The following is a 23909-nucleotide window of genomic DNA, read 5'->3' as shown; positions in this document are numbered from 1 at the left end:
AAGAAGTTTTAACAGTGTTTTTATATATATATATATATATATATATATATTTATTTAAACAGGGTTGTTACTTCACTTATTCTTTTGTTTTGATTTCTCCCCCTGCCCAATACACACACCTCTAAACACCCGGGCAACGCTGGGTACCTCCGCTAGTAATATGTATAAAAAAAAAACATCTGTGTGCCTGTCCCTTAATATGGTGATAGGCTAGGGAATGTGCCTTAAATATAAATGTATCTGCATGTACAATTTTCTGTGAAAATACTGGAAGAAATTGTATCTGTAGCTGTCCCTTCAAGGAAGCTAATAACTCTTTCTGACATACCCATTTGAATTAATCTATAAACATTAAGAGTGTTAATAGCCAGAGTAAGATATCAGGTCTCTGACATAGCTGGGTAACCCTGCTTGTATACAAATAAATATGCATTATTTATTAGAGTGGAAGATATATACCACAAGCGTTCCAAAAATAATGCCTCCTATTTTTTTTCTCCCTATTGCAGATATTGACAGTGTGAAGCTCTAAGAAAGCAAATCCTCATAGCTGAATCATTAACTTCCTGGCAAAAGTGCATTGAGTATGGTGGTGACAAAATAAAAAATAAATTCTGTAGCACAAACAGGTCACTCGTTTTAATGGTATCACTCTCGTCTTCATAGCTCTTCAGCATTGAGTAACTAAAAAAAAAGGCTTTACTTTTGACCCTTGTGTGTGTATATGTCATTGACAAGCAACCGTTTTATTTTTATTGTTCCGTGACTCATCGGTGTGGCTAGACACAGAGTACATCAACCGCAAGATTCAAAGCCAAATCGCCATTTACTACTAACAATGATCACTAATGTTTGATGCTCTAGCATCAGTGAAGAAACACACTATATATGTATATGAACAATAAATGATTATATATTTAGTATTATGTGTGAAATTTAATGTAAAATGATCTTCTATTTTGAGGCCATTTGAGCTTTTTAGGGAACATAACGATAATATTTTTTGCTATTAGAAATAAATTCTGTGTAAGTGAAGGGTCATGATAAAAGATTAGTTTTAAAAATAAATACTTACCCTAAGTACAACCCCCCCCCCCCAAAAAAACAACTTTCATTAACCAAAAGTCTGAGTGAAAAACCCCAATAAAAAATCCTTCTTAAACCTTTCCATTAATGCTAAAATTTAAATGAATCCCTCCCCAAACAAAATTAAAAATCGTAAACCACATATAATCATTCAAAAAGTAGCCCTGTCCACAAATAGATACAGAATATAATCTTATATAGTAAAAATATAAAATTGTTATCTGTTCTAAACCGTTATAATAGTGGGAAAGAGTATGTTAAATTTATCTAAAACTGATCCCTCCACTCTGCATTCTACAGTAATTATTCCTTATTCATCAAAACATTGGAACTTGTGTTCAATTACAGAGTTCTTTCCCTTGAGTTTTTCAAAAATAAATAATATATTTATATATATATATATAATTAGATTATGGATACTTGTACAGTTTAAGCAAGACATTAAAAAAAATGAAAATATCGAAAAAGGTTATATTGCATGTATCTGTTATGGAATGAAGTTCTCCGAAAAAAAATTTCACTTAATTTCATGAAGTAGTTTTTTTTTTTTTTTTTTTACAGCGGAAAAACAATTTGTTATGATACCGAGCAAAAGGTTCGATTTTTAGGAAGAAAAGCAAGTAATAAAGATGGAGAGGAAGTGTTGGCGCTTTACATGGAGTTATCTCCCCGTGGTGTATTTAACAAATTCCATAATGGCTGACTTCAACGCGCTCTCATAAAAACGTGTTTTTCTGCTGTAAAAAACAAAAACAAAAAAGTACTCGATCAAATTAAATGAAATTTTTTTTCGGAGATCTTCAGTCCAAAATGGATACGTACAATATAACCTTTTTTCGATATTTTCATTTTTGAATGTCTTGATTAAACTTTACAAATACCAAATTATGCGAATTCAAGCACGTTTTGGTTTCTTGCTTTTAATATTAATTACATATTTGTTCTGTACTTAAACAAACTGTTTAAAAAAATAAATAAATAAATCACAAAATTAGTTATGGAATTTAAAAAAAAAAAAAAAAAAAAAAAAAAAAATCAAAATTAATTTCTATTTCTTTATTTTTTAGAAAGTCATTTATATATATATATGTGTGTGTGTGCATATATAGACACATACACACACTAATGTGACCAGTGTCCCGACGTTGTCTGGGAAGATGAAACAAACCAAGAATCTTTTCATCCCATCCCTAAGCTCCCTTAATACTGATATTCAAATTTCTTATGTTTTATAAGTAACAATTAGCATCACCATAATCATCGCAAAAAATTCTTTCTTACTAAAGCATAGTATCGGTATAAGTGAGTCAACAGAAAGTATTAATAGCATCAGCTTCATTGTAAGAAAATTGTCAGTTTTCATTTTAATGCTTACTAACAGGGGATCACCCGGCCTTGCTGGCTCATAAAATATGCCTAAGTATATTTTAATCTATGCAGATTTCATGCTTATTATTACAGAGCCAATTCTCTATTGAATATTATATTGCACCTAATATATGGTACTGATTTTAAAGGTTTGAGTGCCATTAGCAAGAATCGAAACCAGAACATTTAGCACTCCAGTTGCGTCTCCTACCAACGTAGCTATTGAGTGATGGGTAAAGAAAGTTTAATACTAAATGACTTGAATTTAAGCTTGCACAGAAAAATAAAAATATGTTGGCAAGTTGAAATGAACAGTTTGCTTTTCAACTTGCCAATATATATATGTACACGTTATTAATCTACCCAAGCAAAGATTTTACTCTCTATAAACCATCCTTAGCGTATGATTAATATTTCCTATTAATTTCAGTGAGTAGTAGTTAAAGAATTTATCAGTTGAATATTTACATACATACATCTACTGTTTTATTTATACAGATAAAGAAAATAATTTATTTGTTTTATATAACCGTAGTACAAACGTTATGTGTAAACGTAAAGAAATTAATAATTTTATTGGTATTAGCAGTCATAAGTGTCTATAACATCAGTACGATGTTATTAAAGCAATGTTAAGATATTCAGCAGGATAACAGTTAATCAAAGTAAATGAAACTATAAATTAAATAGCAGGCCGCCGGTGTTGCCCGGTCATACAATATGTGTAAATATATTTTAATTCATACAGAAACTGAAACATGTGCACGGGAGTATTGTTATTTTTTTTCTAAACAGTTCACTTCTTGTAAAAAAAAAAAAAAAAAAAAAAAAAAAAAATACTCAAGCTGAGATCGAAATCAAAACCTAAAGACAGTGAGTCAAGTATGATAACCATTAAGTCAGCTTGACATGATCTTTAAAAAGTGTTTTCAAACCTACTTATTCTTAACACAAGGAATCTGTCATGTGAACAATTCACACATATGCATTAGTGAAACAGCAAACAGATAAAAATCCAACGACCCCCCCACTTACCAATTTTTCAATTTTGACCCCCTTAGCAGCCCTTTCTTCTGGATGAAAACTGATTAAAAAGTTGTTTTCCACATCTGATTACACCATATATCAAATTTCAAGTCTGTAGATCAAAAATTTGTTAAGTACATAAGTTGAAAAGTGTCCTCACACACATTTTCACTTTTCTAGATAAAGACATATAGAAGTATGAAATAGCAGGTTATTAAGGAGTGACAAAACCAGTTTTTATGAGACTCACATTTGCATTTCTAATATAAAAAGAAATTAGAAGTATTAGTATGAGTGTGTATCATCATAACAAATGTGTTTTATGTATGACTAATATTTATAAATCTAATAAAGAAAATAGAACTAATTAATATTTGTCGTTGGCTTTAATTTGATGTAAAAAAAAAGATGTGGATGATCTTTAAATATTTAGGCACTAGTAGAGTTCACAAACAGTGTAATTAAAAGTTAGGTACTCTACAAAATATTGAGGCTATTAGCAGTAAAAGGACTTGCCATGATATATAATATTAGAATACTCATTGCAAGACAGGTAAAATGAATTCCATGAAAATAGTTTTTGCACCACTTTTATTTTCCCTTACAAAGATTAAAATCAAGATATAATGCTACAAAACCTTATGTTTAAAATCCTTATTTTAATTTTGATCAAAATCCATTGCATGACTTTGATTCTAGATGTTTAAAATTTAAGGCTTAATTGTTAGTGGCCCTAAGAAATTGAAATTCAGGGAATCTTGCATAAGTGGTATGGATAAAATTTAATGCAAATCTGAAATATCTGAATTTTCAAACGGAAGGTTGTGCATATGCTCTCTAAAATACTCCCAAGAGGAATATGTATTGATGTACAACTCCTATTGTCAAAATTTCACAAAAATCAAAAATGTAAGATTTAATCCGCTCAAATTTTTCTCTGATTACATTTTAGAGGAAATCGATAATATTTTCACTCCATACCTAGTTTCTAAGACTAGTCATCATACAAAATAAATAATACATAGGATAAACTGTCACTTTGCACTGATCTCAGATTCATTTGCTGCAGAACAACATCCAATTTGTTTACCGACCATTTAAAATATTCGGCGCACACATAATATTCAGATTTTGTAAAGGGACACGAGAAAAACAAATTAAAATAGAGAATCATTTTCGGCAAATATTTTAATAAGATCACTCATATTATAACAGTTCATTGGCTCTTTATGCTTAAATTCAAATTAGATAAACATCAGTTTTTTTAGCTCAGCGGTAAAGTTGCTGCGTGTAAGGATGAAGGTTATGAGTTCGAATTGCCGCTGTCCAAAAGCAGCTCTAGTTGTGTTCAATTATGTGAACACTGATAATCACTTTATTAAGCACATACATTTACATTAAAAAAGTGTCTTATTTTTTAATTTAATTAAATTCTACAGTATTTGTGATCTACAATTGGATTTTCCATAATACGTACATGGAGTTTGCAGGTAAGAGAAGTTTCTTGGGTTCCATAACTTTCCAAGGTGACACAGATTCCAATAATATAAATATCTATATATTTCTCTTGGTTTGTCTGCCTATTCCATTTTTTTCTCAGAAACAACTGAGCTGATCTGGCCGAAATTTTGTATGAAACTTTGTTATGATAAAGTGCAGCAAGCTAAGTATTATAATATTAGTTCAATGCATAGTTAGAGATTAGTTAGCACAATATCTCCCCTTTTCTATTTATTGCTCTAGATATGAAGGAAATAGTATTACTGCTTGGGGCGATATACTGCATTGATTATAATGGACTATTCCATTGTTTGCTTTATCAGTCAAAAGTAATAAAATAATCAGAAAGAAAGGGGGAGGGTCAAACAACTTATTAAAAGAGGGTGAAATAGATTGAAACTTAAGAGGAACTTAGTGAGTAAATTGCAAATTACAGATAAACATAACTCAATCCCTAAACCTAGAAATATTTTAAAACTAGTCTGGGTGCCCGAGTGTTTGAAGGTGAGGTGTGTGTTGAGCAAAAAATAAAAAAAAAACAGTGGCAGTAGGCAGGCTGGAACCCGTACCGTGGAGATTTAAAAAAAAAAAAAAAAAAAAGTGACGTTTTTGCTGTTGCGCCATCGCCAAACCAGAAGTCAAGGCTAGTCGATCAGAAAAGACTTTCGAAAATATTGGCGAAAAAAGCGAGCCCCCTTGTAGAAAAGTGCCCAGTTGAAGGTGAAGAAATTCATTTTTTTAGCTAATTTTTTGATATTTTGTCATCCGAAGGGTCGAGCTTCAAAACGATACCGATCTCATGAAAATCCATTACCTCTGTCAAAAGTTTTAGGCAGATACACATACATTTAAATAGACAAGTGAGATTTATATTATAGATGTCTTTTGTGTGCTTCAAATATATAGGAGAAAAGCCTCAAATGTTGATTCATTCTGCTTTAGTATATCACACATTGGATGTCTACAGAATTGCAAAGCATTGGACAAAACATAAGATCACAAAGGGTTGACAATCTTTACTTAAATGAGTAAGATACTGGGGAAATCCTTTATAACATAACAAATGGCATCTTTTAAAACAGAGACCATAGACGATTCGAAGAATCGTGTCATCTCCATTTTGCATAAGATTAAATATAGCCCACGAGTTACCCTTAAGCTTAGCAGCTGTGTTCCAAAATTGATAGTTTCAAAGCTTACAAACACGCAAGCATAAGTAACTTCATATAGATTGTGATTTTATTCTTTCCGTACCACAAATGGCTCCTGTTAATTCTGTTTGATTTTTTAGACACACCATAAGAGCAACCTTGGATTCTTATGGCAAGATTTTAATTTAGATGGGCTGCCATGCTGTTTTTTTTCTTGCTCAAAAATCTGTGTAAAAAAAAAAAAAAATTATATATATATATATACCACGTCTGGAAAATAAATAATTTTTTTTTTTTTTTGAAAGATTTTTAGTGAAAAAACATGGCAATCTAAATTAAAATCGATTGCTTTTTGTTCTTGATATGATCCCAAGTTGCTTGAATGACACGTTTAAATAGCACAGAATCAGGAACCATTTGTCATGCCTTAATTTGCTGGAATGTAAGTTGTTTCTGTTGCCTACAGATTATTCCATGGTTCTTTGCCCCACTGCAATACTTAAATACCACCTTTTGCTGTGGCTAAATCCACTGCATAATCACTGATCTCCTTTTGCATCATGTTCTGCAGTCCTAATCGTGCTGCCTCAGAATCATATGAATGAACATATCACAGTCACATTTTCGGAGTTCTGTATTGGCTATCATGATGTTTCTAAGTTTTATGCATTCCCTAATGTCTATTGCTAACGGTTTTTTTTATGATTATAGCTTGATACAGAAAATAAAAACTCTTATATCAACTTTTGTTTCATTAAAATTGAAGATGCACATATGTAACAAAAAAAAGTATTAAGTCAATTTCAAACATGTTTGCTGTTTTCATGGTATCAAACTTTTGTAAATCAAAGAAATTGAGGAAATGGAATTAACTAATGTTCAAACCATTCTAAATCAATTTTGTAGTATAGTTTATTAACTATTTAACAAATTAAATAAATTTATAAAACATGGCTCTTGTTGAAGTAGCCTATCAGTCTACTATCCTATAAGTTCATAAATGATTATAAAATGCTAACACTTTAAAAAAAAAAAAAAAATTTTTTTTTTTTTTTACTTAACTTTTGTTTAACCTAAATAATGCATAGTGCCACTGAAGCATAAGGGGCTACTATTGTACGGACCAAATTAAAGGAGGGAATTCCAAAGACAAGCAATCCAAAGAAAGAAGCTATTAGAAATCTGCCAACATCTAGGAACCTCTATAGAGAAAGGGTGTTATCTTGCTGCTAGTCAAGAGGGTATTTACATTGAGGGGATACCAGTGCAATCACTTCATTGGAGCACATTCCATGGAAACGCTTATAAAATAAGCACAAGTATGCAACTCTGCATCAAAACAAAACTTACCAGACCTGAATGAACCCCCCCCCCCCCCGAACGACTTTCGGAATAAACACCCCAACCTCCTAATGGCTTTTGTTTGTTTTTGTTTTTTTTTAGTGGATTGGATACTTTTATGAGGGGGGGGGGATTCCCATTCAGGTCTGCCCAGAGCTTGACAGCTAGTGCGAGATCTATTAGGTTTTTTTTTTTTTGCACTAGCTAAGAGTGGTAGGCTAATGGTTTGGTGCACCGGCCAAAATGTGGCAACAATACTCCAGGTACAGGCAAATCGTTGCTTTATAGGATACTGACAGTTGAAAGACATTTGCAAGCCCAGTAGAAGGAACCTACTCTTTTTTGCAGTTAAATTAGCAGCATCTGTTTTTATTTCATTTCCTGTTGTCTGAGAATTTCAGGTCAAGGGGTTTAAACATGGGACTATCGAGAAAGGTGTTATCGGCTATGACAATCGAGGGTCATCAATTATGAATATAATTAAAAATTGTCAAAAGTTTCACTTTTTTTTTTTTTTTAAAATGTTAAATTAAAGTAAAACTTCATAAGAAATTACTTATACAATCTAAAGAACAAGAAGGAAAAGCTATAATAAATCTTTTATTGCTTTTTTTTTGTGTGTAAAAAAAAAAAAAAAAAAAAAAAAAAAAAAAAAAACTTTCATGAAGTTATTTTAGATGATTGGAAGCTAAAAAATAAAGAATTTATGGGAACGAATCCAAAATAAATAAGTCTTCAGATATTTGAATGTTTGACACAAGTACACTCTAACTCGTCAAAAAATCTTGTTATTTTCAGACGAGTTATACTAATGAAAAGGAAAGACAATTCAAAGCAACTTACACTTCCTAAGACTTATTTAAAGAAATTTAACTTTTTCAAAATAGTTGTATAAATATACTTCCATCCATTTCATATCCTAAATTGAATATTTTATTTGTGCATCATAAAATATTGACATAGAATATCACATTTGTAAATATTTAATAATTTATTTTGATACATTGTTGCTAAATGCTTAACTATTTCAATTAAATTCAACTGTTTTTTGCTGTGATACTTCGCTACTTTATTGAACTCGTTTTGAATTGTCTTCCCTTTCTGCTTTGGAAAATGAAGACAAAATTTCTTCCAGCAAGTGCATTTGTGCCGAATATTTTGCTATGTACGGATTTTACTTAATGGTTTACAATGCTTTTGTATGTAGACATTTCACCATAAGAAAATAAGCAAACAAAATGAAAAGCTTCAGTTTCATTTGTATAAAATGAGCGTTTCGTAGGTTTACATCAGATGTAGGTGTTCAATGTCGGCCTACACACACAAAGAAAAAATACAAGTTGTCTGTAAAAGTACAACACTTTGGAAAACAGCATTATTATTCGATTCTAAAATTTAATGTGAAATGTCTGATGGCAGGCAACATTCATTCAATCATAAGAAAATGGTCAATCACACAAATTGTTCGAAATGTTTCTGTAACAAAACCAGACATGGCTATAAATTGTCTCCCAACAAAATCAACCGACAATTGTAGCTTGTTTCATTTTAAAAGATCAGTCATTTACCAAGAGTGGGGTATGCAAATAAAAATTAAATCCGTTTATTCATACTTTATATATTAGGTAAATGTTTACTTTAGTGTCAGCACCATATTGTCAATAAATTCAAGTAAAAAGATCTAGTTCATTCAAAACAAATTTATTGATAATTCTGCTTTTCAGAATTTTCACCCTCACCCAAAACACGCATTTAACACCAACACTAAGTTCGGGTGGGGAAATAATTCTAGATCTTTTAATTTACTGGCAATATGGGGGTTAAGACTCCAAAGTAAACATTTACCTAATTTTGTATCTAGAAATTCAATATTTCAAATTGAAAATATGTCCAGAATTAAGTATTTTTCTTTATTAAATTCAATAATCATTTTAACTGTTAAATGCATCAAGCAATTTCTTGGTAAAAAATAACTTTTGGTATACAAATAGGCAGGAATCTCATCGTGGAATCAAAACGAATGTTATTCAGGCAAAATGGGGGGAGGATGTTAAGTGATTAAAATTTTTTTTTTTAGATAATGGCTTTGAAAAATATTGCTTATCTTTATTTTATGAGAGCACAAATGGACCACAATTCTCGACTTTGGCTAATTTGGTGAAGGTAGAGAATAGTTAATAAAACTCCCACCCCACATTTTAAGAATTGTTTGTTTTTTTCTAAATACTAACGCTACTTTTTAGAAACCCATTTTTTATTAACTATTTTGCACCTTCACTGATAACTTTAATTCTAGTTCGGGTTTAAAAGCTTACAAATCACATTCGAATTTGCTATGGACACTAAATATCACTGTCGGACCGGTTTTCATTAAAATGGTGTTGTCGTAGGAAACTCGAAGGTAATTTTGAAGCCTTTAAATTGACGGATATAAAGTAATTCTGGACTAAACTTAGATAATTTTATTAATCAACCTCAAATATTATGGCCCATTTGTGCTCAGAATCAAAGATAAACAGCATTTCTCGGAAGAGTCCCTGATCTAGAAAAGAACAAAATGAATCACATTACTTATTTTAGGGGTATTTGGAGAGGGGGGGGCCCTCAATATTTAAGATTAAAAATATCGATATTAGCCTGAACCAAGGAATGAAAAAAAAAAAAAAAAAAAAAAAAGAAATATGAAAGAACACCCACATACACGCAGTGGGGGGGGGGGGTCACAAAAGTTTCTGGTTTTATTCCAGGGATACTTTTTATGACATTTGTGACTCATTGTCATCAGGAACACTTATATTAGCTATTTTAGAACTGTCAGCTTTATGTGTCAGGCAGACAAAATAAAAATAGATTATGCCTTTATGGAGTTACAGTCATTCATTAGAAATTCATGAAGGTTTAGAATAAACCAAAGAGGGGGCTGGCATATGCCATCGGCTTGACTTGAGGGTGAGGCACTGCTTCGTAACTCGTGAACGTGGGTTTAAGATCACCACCTTTCAGGGTGATGAAGGCCCCCTTGTTACCCATTGTATCACAGTAATTGGGAGCTGAAAACACAGTAATACACTTTCCCTCGTGCTGGACTTCATATCCTTCGTTTTTCACTTCATGACTGCGAATGATATAATCAAGTTTATTTCTCTGCAAGAATTTTTTTGTCACGTCCGGCCCGAACTGAATGCCGACACCACGCTTGCTTGGATTGCGCCCACACTGGGCCTGTGGATCCGACCAGAGCAATTCGCACATAATTCCGCTCTCCGGGGGTTGTCGGTCTCTATCGACTTTGGAAATATCCTCCAAGGTAACGGTATCATCCTCAAATAGACCGCCGTGCATCACCAAGATTTTGTTATTGATACAATGACAGAGCGGTATCCAGTTGAAGACTTCGGTAAATAACTCTACCATCTGCTGGGTGTACTTGGACTTGACTTCTCCTTCGAAGCCATACATTTGATTCATGGTAGAGCTCTCATGGTTACCTCTGGCCATGTGGAAATGGTTCGGAAAGAGAAGCTTACAGCTGAATAAAGTAAAAATACACTCCACTGAAAAAGAACCCCGATCGACGAAATCACCATTAAAAAGATAAGGGTTATCTTCAGAGGGGATACCATTCAACTCAAAAATGTTCATTAAATCGTAAAACTGACCGTGGATATCGCCGCATACTGTAAACTTTTTACCGTTCGGGACATTAACGTGAACCAATGAGGGAAGCGTACACAGCAACGTTTTAACATCGACTAGGATTTTGTACGCATATTTCCGATGAAGTTTCTTTTGATTTTTATAAGTTTCCATAAGATCTTTAAGAAATTTCAAGGTCACTTTACCATCTTCAAGTTCAGGTCCATCGTAGTCGTCTTCAATGGCCATTGCCTCGATATCTATTTGTTCAGAAAGGCTTTTCGGGTCTTCTCCAGATATTGCTTTTTCGAAAGCCTTCCTCTGAACAATCTTTTTACATTCTTGGTACTTTGTTTTCGCGTCTTTATCATTAGGTCGTACTTTTACAACTGCGTCAAAATCCTTAAGGGCCAATTTAAATTTTCCTAAGGCCATATTGGCTGAAGCCCTCCGGTAATAAGCTTTCACATAGCTATTGTCGACCTCCAGGGCTTTATTGGCGTCTTGCAAAGCATAACCGAAGCACTCGATTCTGATGTAAGCCAGACATCGGTTTCCATAGTAAGCGGCCACATATGGATTTAATTCGATAGCCTGTGTATAAAATGTGATGGCTTCGTTGTAATTTTCGTTCTTAAAAAATGAATTGGCCTTTTCTTTCATTTCCTCGGCCTTCATTTTATCCTCATCCGTAATATTAACATCGTCCACCGGCATCTTGCCTCATGCAATGTAAGTAGATATTTAGCAAAATGATTACCTCCCTTTATGATTAGTTCCTTCTTTAATAAAAGGCTGACGGATGAAATAACATAACCTATTTTAAAAGTCTAGAAAATGAAATATATCTCATACTGTAATATGTATTATAATTAGGAAATAATTTAGAATTGTTTTAAATTAATCAATTATGAAGAAAATAAAACATCATGAATTTAATAATTCACTTCAATGCCTAAAAATGATAAGGAACGAAATTTAAAGTTGACCGTTAACACCGCACATAGAAAAAGCGTGACCGTGATTGGTTAATATTCGCCATTTTCCATGTTGGTGATCGACAGCCGCCAATATTATAATAACTATAGTTTAAATAATCAAATCAGTCTTTAAATTTTAATTAACTCATGGATTATAATTAATAAAAGCTATAGTACCTTATATACAAGCAATAATAATTTATTTCCATAAAGTATTTTATTTAGTAGGTATTATTCTAACGGAAGTAATTAATCACGGAACGCAGCGAGTGACGTAATATCTAACATGTCTGTTTATCAATAAAGTCTTTTTATTAACTATTAAATTCATTTTAGTCTAATTCAATCTCGTCGTAGTGTATGTGTGTGTATATATATATATATATATATATATATATATATATATATATATATATATATATATATATATATATATATATATATATTTTAAAGGAATCAGTACTGATTGTATAATTTGAGCCCCTTCCTTCAATTCTTCTGTCTCATATTTATCGTCAGGCGCCAATTACAAAAAGTTTTTTTTCCTAGCATGGTGTTGTAAGTTTTAACAACGTATAAAATTTCTTAGTGCTTGTCCAGAATTCCTCCATGAAAAAAAAAAAAAAAAAAAAAAAAAAGAAAAATGTGTATGGTGTACCCGTAACGGAAAGAAAATGCACACCCAAAATCACGTAAATTGACCAAGTAGTTTTATTTTTAAATAAGAAAATCAAATTTTGGAGCTAAACGAACAGCGACGATATCGCGATAAGATTTTGAAAACATGGTGAAGAAACACGGTAAATAACTCCAAATAATTCAAAAGATTTAAGAAAGCCATTCTTAAATATTCAAATTCGTTCAAAAATGACCCCCCCCCCGATTTTTTGATGTACAGTATTTTCTTTTCATATTTTTCCTTATTTTTGTTTTTTTCATGGAGATGGGAAATTCTGAACAAGCACCGATTTATTTCTAACTAGCAGGGCTACCCGGCATTGCCTGAAGTAAAAGTGAAGCATAATTCTATCCCTCTTTTTCCTTCCTCCCCACCTCTTCTTTCTCCTTTGTCTTTTTCCTTCCTCCCCACCTCTTCTTTCTCCTTTGCCTTTCTCTGGACATGCACACACAACTTGAGTCGGCATAAGGGAAGTACCTATGTGAAATAAAATAAAAGTTACTTTCTATAGTGTCTGGGAAAACAGACTACATGATAACATTAAAAGATGTATGTACATCTCGATAACATTAAAACATATAAATGGTCATTTGAAGCTCAAATAATTTTTTTTTTTAATTTTAAATATTATCCATTCGGAGTTGGGCCGATTAAAAGAAGTACCAATATTCTATGTGTTTGTTTGTCGGGTAATTTTCAAGTTTTAGCTATACATACAAACATTTGTCCTTCATATAATAGATAATACAGTGTAACCCGGATATAAGAGACCGCGTGTCCCTATAGCTCTCTTATATCTGGGTTAAACTAATATCCGGTTTACATTGTACATTAACACAGGCTCTAATTTGGGACTAGAGAAAATCTCTCTTATATCCGTTTTTCTTATATTCGGGTCTCTTATATTAGGGTCACACTGTACATTTATCTGTTCAATACATGTAATGGTGACTGGAGAAATCTATATATATTAATATGATAGCGTGTGTGTTATTTTGTGTATCACATTTACATCTTTTTTCTTCTGAATGTCTGATTGTTATGACCTTCCATTTCTTGTAATAAATAATTTTACCAAGAATCCTTCATAAGTTTTGGTTTCGGTTTTGATTATATATGCAGCAGCCTTCACAATATCCTGAATGTTCCAGTTTATATTTTCTATGAATGTGAAGCCAAGCAGTTTGAAGGAAGAATTCTCAAGTAGGGTGTTATTAGTCATGGCTTGTAATTGTTATCTATAATATAAATCTCACCTGTCTGTTTAAATGTATGTATGGCTGCCTAAAACTTTCGACAGAGACGACGGATAGTATCGTTTTGAAGCTCAACCCTTCAGATGACAAATATTGAAAAAGTGACTAAAAACATTAATTCCTTCAGCCTCAGTTGGGCACAAGGAGGGGTCGCTTTTTTTTGCCAATATCTTCGAAAGTCATCCCCTCTTTTCAATTGACTAGCCTTAATTTAAACCTATGTCACTTCCAGTTTGGCAATGAGCGCAACAGCAAAGACATCACAGTTTTTTTTTCACATTCTTTTCCTCCTTCGCAGTACGGGTTTGAGCTTGCCTGCCTACTACCACTTTTTTTTTTTTTTTGCTCAACACACACCTCCAAATACCTGGGCAACGCCAGGAATCCAGGCCAGTAATTGTTAAAGGAGAGCAGCTTAGTCTTAGTAGTATCAAATGTTATCCTCTATTTACAGCTCCATTTCACTGTGGTCTAGAGATCGTTTTCTAAAGATTCTCTATTGTCTTAGATTTCTGTACATGCAGTTTTCCTCTCATACCTGTTACAGAGCATTGTATCAGCAGCAAATATATCCATCTCGGACATAATGTTATCAGGTGGGTCGTTAATGAATATCAGGAATAAAAGTTGTCCAAGGATCAACCCCTGAAGCACTTTCACATCAATATTACACTGTTTAGATGTATGTCCATCAAGAACAACCTGGATGGTCCTCTTATATGAGAAGGATCTAATTATAATTTAGTATTTGTCCAGTTATACCATATGATTTAATTTTTCATTAGCAGTCCTACATGTCAGACTTTGTCAAAGGCTTTGGATATATCAACAGATACAGCTCTGGCTTCCCCCACCTTATCCAGTGCATGGTATATGCATTCAGATATGACCATTAAAATATCTACTGTAGAACGACATTGCTTAAATCCATACTCTCAGTCAGACAAAAGAATAGTATGGTGGATGAAACAGAGTTTTGTAGCCATATTTGTTTAACTTCTGCAAGGTCGGTTGAGCAAGGTGCAGTCGAGTATTTTTGTGGAGGAGAATTGAGCCTTTTCTGTTGATTAATGTTGGGTGTCGTTGAAATTTCTGATGCATTTCATCCATTTGTTGACAGTACTTATCTGCCGTAATAGTTTCGCCTGCATTCAAAAAACTGTAAAGGATGAAACCAGTCGCAGACTACCAAATAGTCAGCATGACCTTCTTTTAGTGCAAGTCTGGCTTTTGGGAAGTGTCGTGGAGCTTCATTGGAATTTAACCACTTAGCTGAGCATCGCCAATTGTCATAAAGAGCTCACTTTTCATCACAAGTCACAAACCGGTCAAGACACAGGTCATGCTTGTTGCGTAAAAGAAGGGGAGATGACACTTCGTAATGACGTTTCTTTTGGTTGTGGTTAAATTGGTGAGGCACCCATTTATCAAGTTTTTTTTTGTTTTTCCTATTTCTCTAAAGTGGTTGGAAATCATTTTATACGTTATGTCTAATTCCAAAAGCAAGGTCATAAACAGTTGTGTGTGGATTGGCTTCGACTAAGGCTCTTAATTGATCGTTTTCAACACCCAATGGTCAACCACTACACTCATCATCTTCAAGATTCTCGCCACGCCATGAAATTACTTAAACCACCATTTAACCTGGTTCAAACGTTTCATTGATATTGCAAGCTGTTTCAGCAGCTTTTCGGCCTCGCTTGAATTAAAATGAGATAATTGTGTAAATTTGCTTTTATTCCATCTTGTATTCAACGTTCTGAAAAGAAGATGTAATTTTTTAAAAACGATTGTAATTCAAACGATTTGATAGAGTGAAAAACGCTCTTTAAAATGATATATAAAGTAAAGGTATTATAACAAAAACTTATTTGAAAATGCATCATTTGAAATCTAAATTAAAAATTCTGCAAGAACTTTCTTTTTTTTTCAATTCAATTTTCACCCCAAATAAGGCACAGTGCCACTTTCAAGTAGGAGGATACAATCGGGGACATAAGTTGCAGGGATATTATGAAGGGAGATGAATAGGAAGATATCTGTTCACAGTACACTTGAACTTCTGCATGTCAGTACGGTTGGAAAAGCAGAATCCTGGAAGGGAGTTCCAAAGTCTAGCAGTTCTGGGGAAAAAACTATTGGAGTAGAAGGCTTTCTTATACCTAGTGATCTCTACTGTGAAGGGGTGGGATTTAGCTGTTTGCCGGGTTTGTCGGGGTATTTACGTTGAAGGGGTACAAGTGCTTGTAGTTTGTCAGAGCATTCACCATTAAAGTACTTGTAGAACAGGCAGAGAGATGCAACATTTCGTCGATGGGACAGAGGCTGAAGCCTAGATGACAGTTCAGGAGCTATCAGGTTGGCAACTCTCTTTTGAACCCTGTCTAGGAGTGAGAGACAAATAGCAGATGCACCAGGCTAAATGTGACAATAGTACTCCATACATGGACAAATGGTGACCAAATAGAGGTATAGGATACTTTCAGGCATAAGTAGCTTTCTAGCATGGTAGAAAGATCCCACCTTTTTCGCAGCAGCCTTAGCAATACTCTCAATGTATCTATTCCATAGAGCAATACTCTCAATGTATCTATTCCATAGAGTTCATGTTCCCTGTGAACATTAGGCTGAGGAGTTTAAAGGAAGTACTTTCAGGTAATGTTTTTAGCCATTGCTATTGGTGGTAGAGAAGGTTTCTTATAATGATTCAAGGAAACAAGCTTAGTCTTGGCAGCATTGAATGTGACCATCCATTTTTGTCCCCATTCCACTACAGATTGGAGGTCTTCATCTAGTGTTTCTGCCATTTCCTTAGATATGTGTTCATTTGTTTCCCCCTCATGCCTATTATAGAGAGCAGTGTCATCGGCAAATATACCCATCTCAGAAACAATTTTATCAGGGAGGTCATTTATGAATATCAGGAATAATAAAGGTCCTAGGATAGACCCCTGAGGTACTCCTGCATTTATATCATATTTCCTCCATTCTCTTTCTGTGCCTAAATTAAAATGCAGCTTCCATGAACAAAGCTTCTTTCCTAGAACTACCCGCCTATGGATATTGTTCCACTAGCTTGCTTCCCATCCAACTACAATATGGTGGCTTTCAAGTCCAATGTAAACAAGTTCTTGTTGAACCATCTCCTTAAATAAACAAAATTCTACCTAATTTACGTCATTAACAATTACAACACTACCACCTTACATTCATTAACCCTTATCCTCGAGTGGCCTTTGGGCCTTGATAAGTGGTGACTTCCTTGTAAAAAAAATGAATGTCTCAAAGATTTTAGCAAGGCAGGGGAAAGGACTGATAAGGCGATAATTGAATGGGTTAGTCCTTTCACCAGAATTCATGTAAACTGTCACCACAGAGGCTTCTAGCTATTTGGGATGCAAGAAAAGTACAAGGGCTAGCTCAGCTGAACATTTCTTCCTTATTAAAACAGGGATGAGATCAGGTCCACACACTTTATAGGTGTCTAAATTTTTTATGATATCGCAGAAGATGGGAAGAGTTTATTTTCAGATTATCAAGTGTGGATACAATCTGCATAGGGAAATTTGGTAGGGAGTTGTTTGTTGGGTCAAAGTTGGAGTTGGAGGTGAATCACTGAGCAAGCAGTTCTGTTGTGCATGCAACTTTCTAGTTGTTAGACAATGAGCGAATAACTGATTGTCCTTTATTCACTACACTCTTATCAATTTTCCAGAAATCACGAGTTTCTATCTTTTGTAATTCTATGTGTTTCCTAATTATTCAATTAGACAGTCTATTGAATGTGAATTTTAGAAAATATAAAAGTTTTCAAAAAGGTATGATTTCATTGAACAAAAGTTGTTATGCCTTTCCCATGATAATATTGTAATACTATCGGTATCCCTTCTCTAAATGTTGGGAAGTAGGAGGGGAAAAAGAAAAAGAAGTATGACAAAATGAAGGAGAAATGGGTTTATCAATAGAGCAATGGATAGGAATTTGTGAGTTTGACACAATTGAAGGCAAGCCATGGCTTGGATCGGGTTGGGCAAGCTTTGGGAAATCGAGATGAGTTGATAGCATCTGAAAACTAAGATATGGACGTTAGGGCAGTTTCCCATGATAGCGTGTCACACGCACACACACGCACACACACACACACACACACACACACACAAACACGCACACACACACACACACAGTGCAAATAATATTTACAAAAAGTGTCAGAATTTGTGTTTTCTTTTTGGAGTTATGTTTTGTATTTATTTTTTTTATATACATTGTGAGCCAATGCACCTGCTCGCCAGTCACTGATGTGTAAGAGATGATGACTTGGCTACAACCAGCAAAGAAGATCACAGCATACAACATTGGGGTCGGTGGTGTTGTCGGTTTTGTCACATTTTAACATAACTCTTTCTCTGTCAAGGCACATAAATATTTAATAACTTCTTTTTAAAACCTCTTTCTTTTACTTTTTAAAGAAAAATGTCAAATAAAATTGATAAATTAAGTATGGATATTTTGTCATCACTTTTGATGAATGCCTTTTTATCTGCACTACGATAAATAAATTTATCCATTTTTGAACCCCGATGTGATCGGAATGGAATTAAGATTTTTTATTAAAAAATCGTTCATTAGGTTTTGCATGTGATACTATAGACGCCCCCCTACCAGAATGTTAGGAAGTGATTTATAAAAATGAGGAAAACATGTTGGAAGTAAAGAAAAAATATAAAAATGGGAGGAAATGATTCATTAGCAGACCAGAAGTATAAGTGAGATTAGCAAAAAGACGAGATGGGAAGACGCCTCATGGTCGGTGATCAGTCGAGAGTGGCTGATAAAGTAAGTGCAGAAATAGTCAATTTCTATTAATTAGGAGTAGCGGTGACTAAGAAAAAAGACAGGACATAGAGGTCAATATATTCAGAGTTAGTTGATAATGAAAGTTTTCAGGTTGGGACAGTGGATGACGGTTGGTGTCTTGGAGGTTCTCTGGGGGAGCTTAAAGAAAATGGAGTCAAAGTTGGGTGAGAGGAGATCAGGCGAAAAAGATAATTACTGGAGACCAATGTGACCAGACAGCTAGTAATGGGCAATGCTTGGGGCTCCTTTTTATATGCTATATGGGGATATCACACACACACACACACACACACACACACACACACACACACACACACACACACACATACAGAGAGAGAGAGAGAGAGAGAGAGAGAGAGAGCTCATCTGAGTTATATCAAGACCTCATCTTGTATTGTTTATCATAGCATAGTCATGAATACAGTCATTGGGTTACATGCAAAAAACTTTGCTTGAAATGATATGACTATGAATGCAGAAAACTGACCAAACAAATTTTTGGGGAAAAACTCTTATTCATTCTTAAGTGTATTAAAATGCCCTAAAATGGCAAATTCTAGCATTTTTTTTGTAATATCTAAAATTTCTTTGTGTTTAAGATCTACTAATATTCAAGATGAATAGCTATTTGCATAAAATGTGCCCTAGTAACCTTAGAGAAAACTGGTTTTAACTCCAAGAAAATTGAAACATGTACACTCATTAATTTTCACTCCAAAAATCCGATAGAAGTGGTTGTTTACATTAATAAGTTGTAGTGATCACAGCGGGGGTGAGGGGAGGGCATATCTGCTTTACTTGTTTAATATTGTTAATATCAATACCTGCCATGGACAGGTACCTCTACTAGCGGATAACATTACACACAGTTTTTATGGTAAACTTTTAATCAGATTTCGTTAATTAATCTCTTTACATGAAAAAGTGAGAAAGCTTTATTATCGCTCGATTACACATCATGAGGTTGCACTAACATGGGCAGAGAAAGATTAGACAATATCAATGAAAACGTGATTATATAAAAAATAAATAAATAAATAAATAAACGTTGCGAATTAATCTGATTAAATGGAAGAAGATTCCTGAATTTGGATGTTTTGATTATCATAAAAGCAGATATAAAGAGATACGCATGTTATGTACTCACTAGGATTTCGCACACAGGTCATTATCAAGAGATTACTCACTGATTGGTGATGTTCCCTAAAGTCTGGGTGGCAACAAGTCTCTCCCAGATTTCCAGTATGCTCCATCTTTTTCAATAACTATTACAAACGACTGTGCATTATTATAACAGTCACTTGCCATTGATTTCTTGTGGGTAACAGCCACTAATCTTCTCTGTAATTTTGGTGACAATAAATCTCTTCAAAATATTGGTCCTCTTTGCACTCCTCCATTGGAGGTATGATTAGTGCTTTCCCTCCTCAGTTTTTCCATCCTCCTTTACTCTTCATAACTATTTTGTGTGACATCACTCGATACTTGTGCCTTTATTTACTATTTTTTAATTTATATATTTATTTTATTTTTTATTCATTTATTTTTTTTAATTTACGAATTTATTTTAGTTTTTATTTATTTATTGTTTTTTTTAATTAATGTATTTATTTTATTTTTTATTCATTTATTTTTTTTTTTAATTTACGAATTTATTTTAGTTTTATTTATTTATTTTTTTTTTAATTAATGTATTTATTTTATTTTTTATTCATTTATTTTTTTAAGTTGTGAATTCATTTTATTTCTTATTTTTATTCATTTATTTTTTTGAAATTTATATAAGTATTTTTTATTATTTTATTTTATTATTTACTTTATTTTTTATTCATTTATTTATATTTTATTTTATTATGTACTTTATGTTTTATTTTATATAAGACTAAAAGATTAACCCGTATTCAATGTAATTCCTTTGGCAAAAAAAAAAAAAATGAAGTAAAAAAAAAACGGAAAAAAACTGAGACATGTGCATGCAAGTATTATGCTTTTTCTAAAAAGTTCACTTCTTGTAAGTAAAAAAAAAAAATACTCAAGCTGAAATCGAAACCAAAACTTAAAGACAGTGAGTCAAGTATGATTACCATTACGCCAGCATGACACACTCTTTAAAAAGGTGTTATCAAACCAACTTATACTTAACATAAGGCATCTGTAATGCGACCCATTCATGTATGTACATGCGTGAAACAGCAAACAGAGAAAAATCTGACGACTCCCACATACTAATTTTTAAATTTTGACCCCCTTGGAGCTCTTTTTTCCAGATGAAAACCAATGAAAAAGTTTTCCACATGTCTGACTAACATATATAAAATTTCAAGTCTGGAGATTAAAAATTCGTTGAGTATATAAGTTGAAAAATGTCCTCACATACACACGTTCTCACTTCTATAGAATACTAGAAGATATACTCGGTGTTGACTGGTCGTAGAATATGTATAAACATTATATTTTAATTAATGCAGAATTTTTATTTATTATAAACAGAAATACTATAGGTATTAAACGTAACGTTAAATTCTTAAAAAAAAAAATGAAAAAACCAACAAAAAAAAAAAAAACGGACGGAAATTGAAACAAGTGCATGCAAGTATTATGTTTTTCTAAACAGCTCACTTCTTATAAATAAATTTTTTAAAAATACTCAAGCTGAGATCGAAACCAGAACCTAAAGACAGTGAGTCAAGTACAATAGCTTGACATGACTTTTAAAGAGTGTTTTCGAACCAACTTGCTCTTAACATAAGGAAACAATCATATTTCATGATCGCACATGCACCGTCGTGAAACAGTTGAACACAGATAAAAACCCGGTGGTCTCCCACGTACCAATTTTTCAATTTTGACCCCTTAGCAGCTCTTTTTTCTAGATGAAAAAGGATTAAAAAGTTTTCCACGTGTCTGAATATCCTATATACTGAAGTTCAAGTATATAAATTAAAAATTCATTGAGTATGTAGGTTGAGAAGTGTCCTCATACACACTTATAGAATATAAGTTAAGATAAGATAGATGAGATGTCTCACACTTTCAGTTGCCTTAGGGTATTTTATTTCTGTTACAGTTTCCTTGTGGTTGGTTAGTGTCCATATTTTATGTGGGTTGGTTATTCATATTCGAGTATTTTCTTTAAGGTTTCAGCTGTTTTTATCATTGTCGTTTAATCATTATTATTATTATTATTATTTGCATACTAGAAATTTTCATAAAGGCCATCATCAAATATTTCTCCTTAAGAACAACCTGTTGTGTTCTCTGCAGTCTGGATGACAGCAAGCTTCCCCAGATTTCCAGTACTTTCCACCTCTTTCAATAAACTTTGCAAACGAATTTGTGCTATTGCAATAGCCGTTTATCATTGATTTCTCGTTGACAGTGGCTCTTGGTCTTCACTATAAATTTGGATGGCAATAAGCCTCCCCAAGATTCCAGTCTTTTTCACACTCATCCAATGAAGGGCTGATTAGGGCATTCTCTTCTCAGTCTTTTCATCCTCCTTGACCCTCCTCAATTATTTGGTATGGTGGTAGTCATGCTGACTTCATGTTTTTGTGTGTGTGTGTTTGTGTGTGTGTGTGTGTGTGTGGAGGTGGGGTAGGCAATTTACAATTTTTTGGTTCCAGTTCTTTTGGTTGCATCTTTTTGTTTCACTTCTGTTTCAGTTTCTATATGTCCGGTTGGCATTTGTTGCTCATGTGGATTAGTTTCCGCACTCAAGGGTTTTCCTTAAAATTTCAACTGTTTTCAGCATTAGTGTCTGTTGCATAGTTTCAGTCTTCCCATCGATTCCGATTTCTCTTAGTCTTTTCTCCAAGTTCTTTGGGAGTGTTCCTAGTGCTTCCACAATTATTGGTATTATATTGACTTTCTTCTAGTTCAATATTCCTTTTAGTTCTCTGGTAAATTCTGTATATTTGTATAGTGGTTGATGGGCAGAAATCGAAGCACACAGTATTAATGCTGGAGTCCCTCAGGGGTCCATCCTGGGCCCAACTCTCTTCTTGATCTACATCAATGATCTCCCAAAACACATCCTTAGATCATTCGTACACATTTATGCTGATAACACTACCATCTATGGCAACACATCAAAGGTCGTAAATGACCAAGTTCTCTCTGATTCTCTCTCCTCCGATCTTGAGCACGTGGTGCAATGGGGAAAGAGGTGACTGAGTACTTTTAATGCATCTAAAACCAAGCTTCTATCTTTACATCATCAACATTCTGATCTTCATCTGGCATCAATTGAAATGAATGGCTCTTGTTTTGGGGAGGCTCCATCTTTTGATAAGCTTCTTGGCTTGACCTTTACTCCTGATCTTAAATAGAACATGTACATCAAATTTGTTGCCAAGGTCACTGGAAAAATGGTGGGATCCTTCTACCACTCCAGTAGACATCTCACTGCTGATGCAATTCTCTATCTATATAAAAGCCAAGTACGTCCAAGGATGGAGCACTCTTGCCACATCTGGGCAGGAGCTGCTAGAAGCAGCTTATCCTGCCTTGACAGAGTTCAAAACAGACTTCATAGCTTAGTGGGGGGGGGCTCTTTTCTCTTTCCCGCAACCTCTTTCCCACAGAAGAGACGTTGTTAGCCTGCCTCTGCTTTATCATTATTTTCATGGCAAGTGCTCGTCTGAGCGCCAATCTATGCCTCCCCCCTCGCCAAATTTTCATGAAAAACACTTGTCTAGTTGAAACCACTGTCAATAATTTTACCCACTCTTTATCTGTGCCTAAGCCAAAATGTCGATTCCATGAACAAAGCTTCTTTTTTAGAACTGCACACATGTGGAACTTTCTTTCGTTCGCCTGTTTTCCATCTGACTATAATTTGGTTGTCTTCAAGTCCAATGTAAACAAGTTCTTGATGAGCCGTTCCCCTTAAGTAATCCAATTTACCAAATTTTCACTACTAACGATTACTATGATATTATCTCATTGACTACTGTACACTCAATAACCCTTATCCTTGAGTAACCTCCGGGCCTTCGTTGATAAATTGTGACTCCTATGTTTAAAA

General features: G+C 33.7%; 1 protein-coding gene across 1 annotated transcript; it reads right to left on the bottom strand.

The window, feature by feature from the left end:
• Positions 1–8846: 8846 nt before the first annotated feature.
• Positions 8847–11881, bottom strand: LOC145248399 (serine/threonine-protein phosphatase 5-like). Its single transcript, XM_080110301.1, has one exon. The coding sequence runs from the start codon at positions 11823–11825 to the stop codon at positions 10371–10373; it is 1455 nt and encodes a 484-aa protein (XP_079966427.1). The 5' UTR covers positions 11826–11881; the 3' UTR covers positions 8847–10370.
• Between the last annotated feature and the right edge of the window lie 12028 nt (positions 11882–23909).

Source organism: Euprymna scolopes, chromosome 1 (genome assembly GCF_053919585.1).
Source record: "Euprymna scolopes isolate OS-2025 chromosome 1, ASM5391958v1, whole genome shotgun sequence".
Lineage (NCBI taxonomy): Eukaryota > Metazoa > Mollusca > Cephalopoda > Sepiida > Sepiolidae > Euprymna > Euprymna scolopes.
This window is presented reverse-complemented; position numbering and strand designations above follow the sequence as displayed.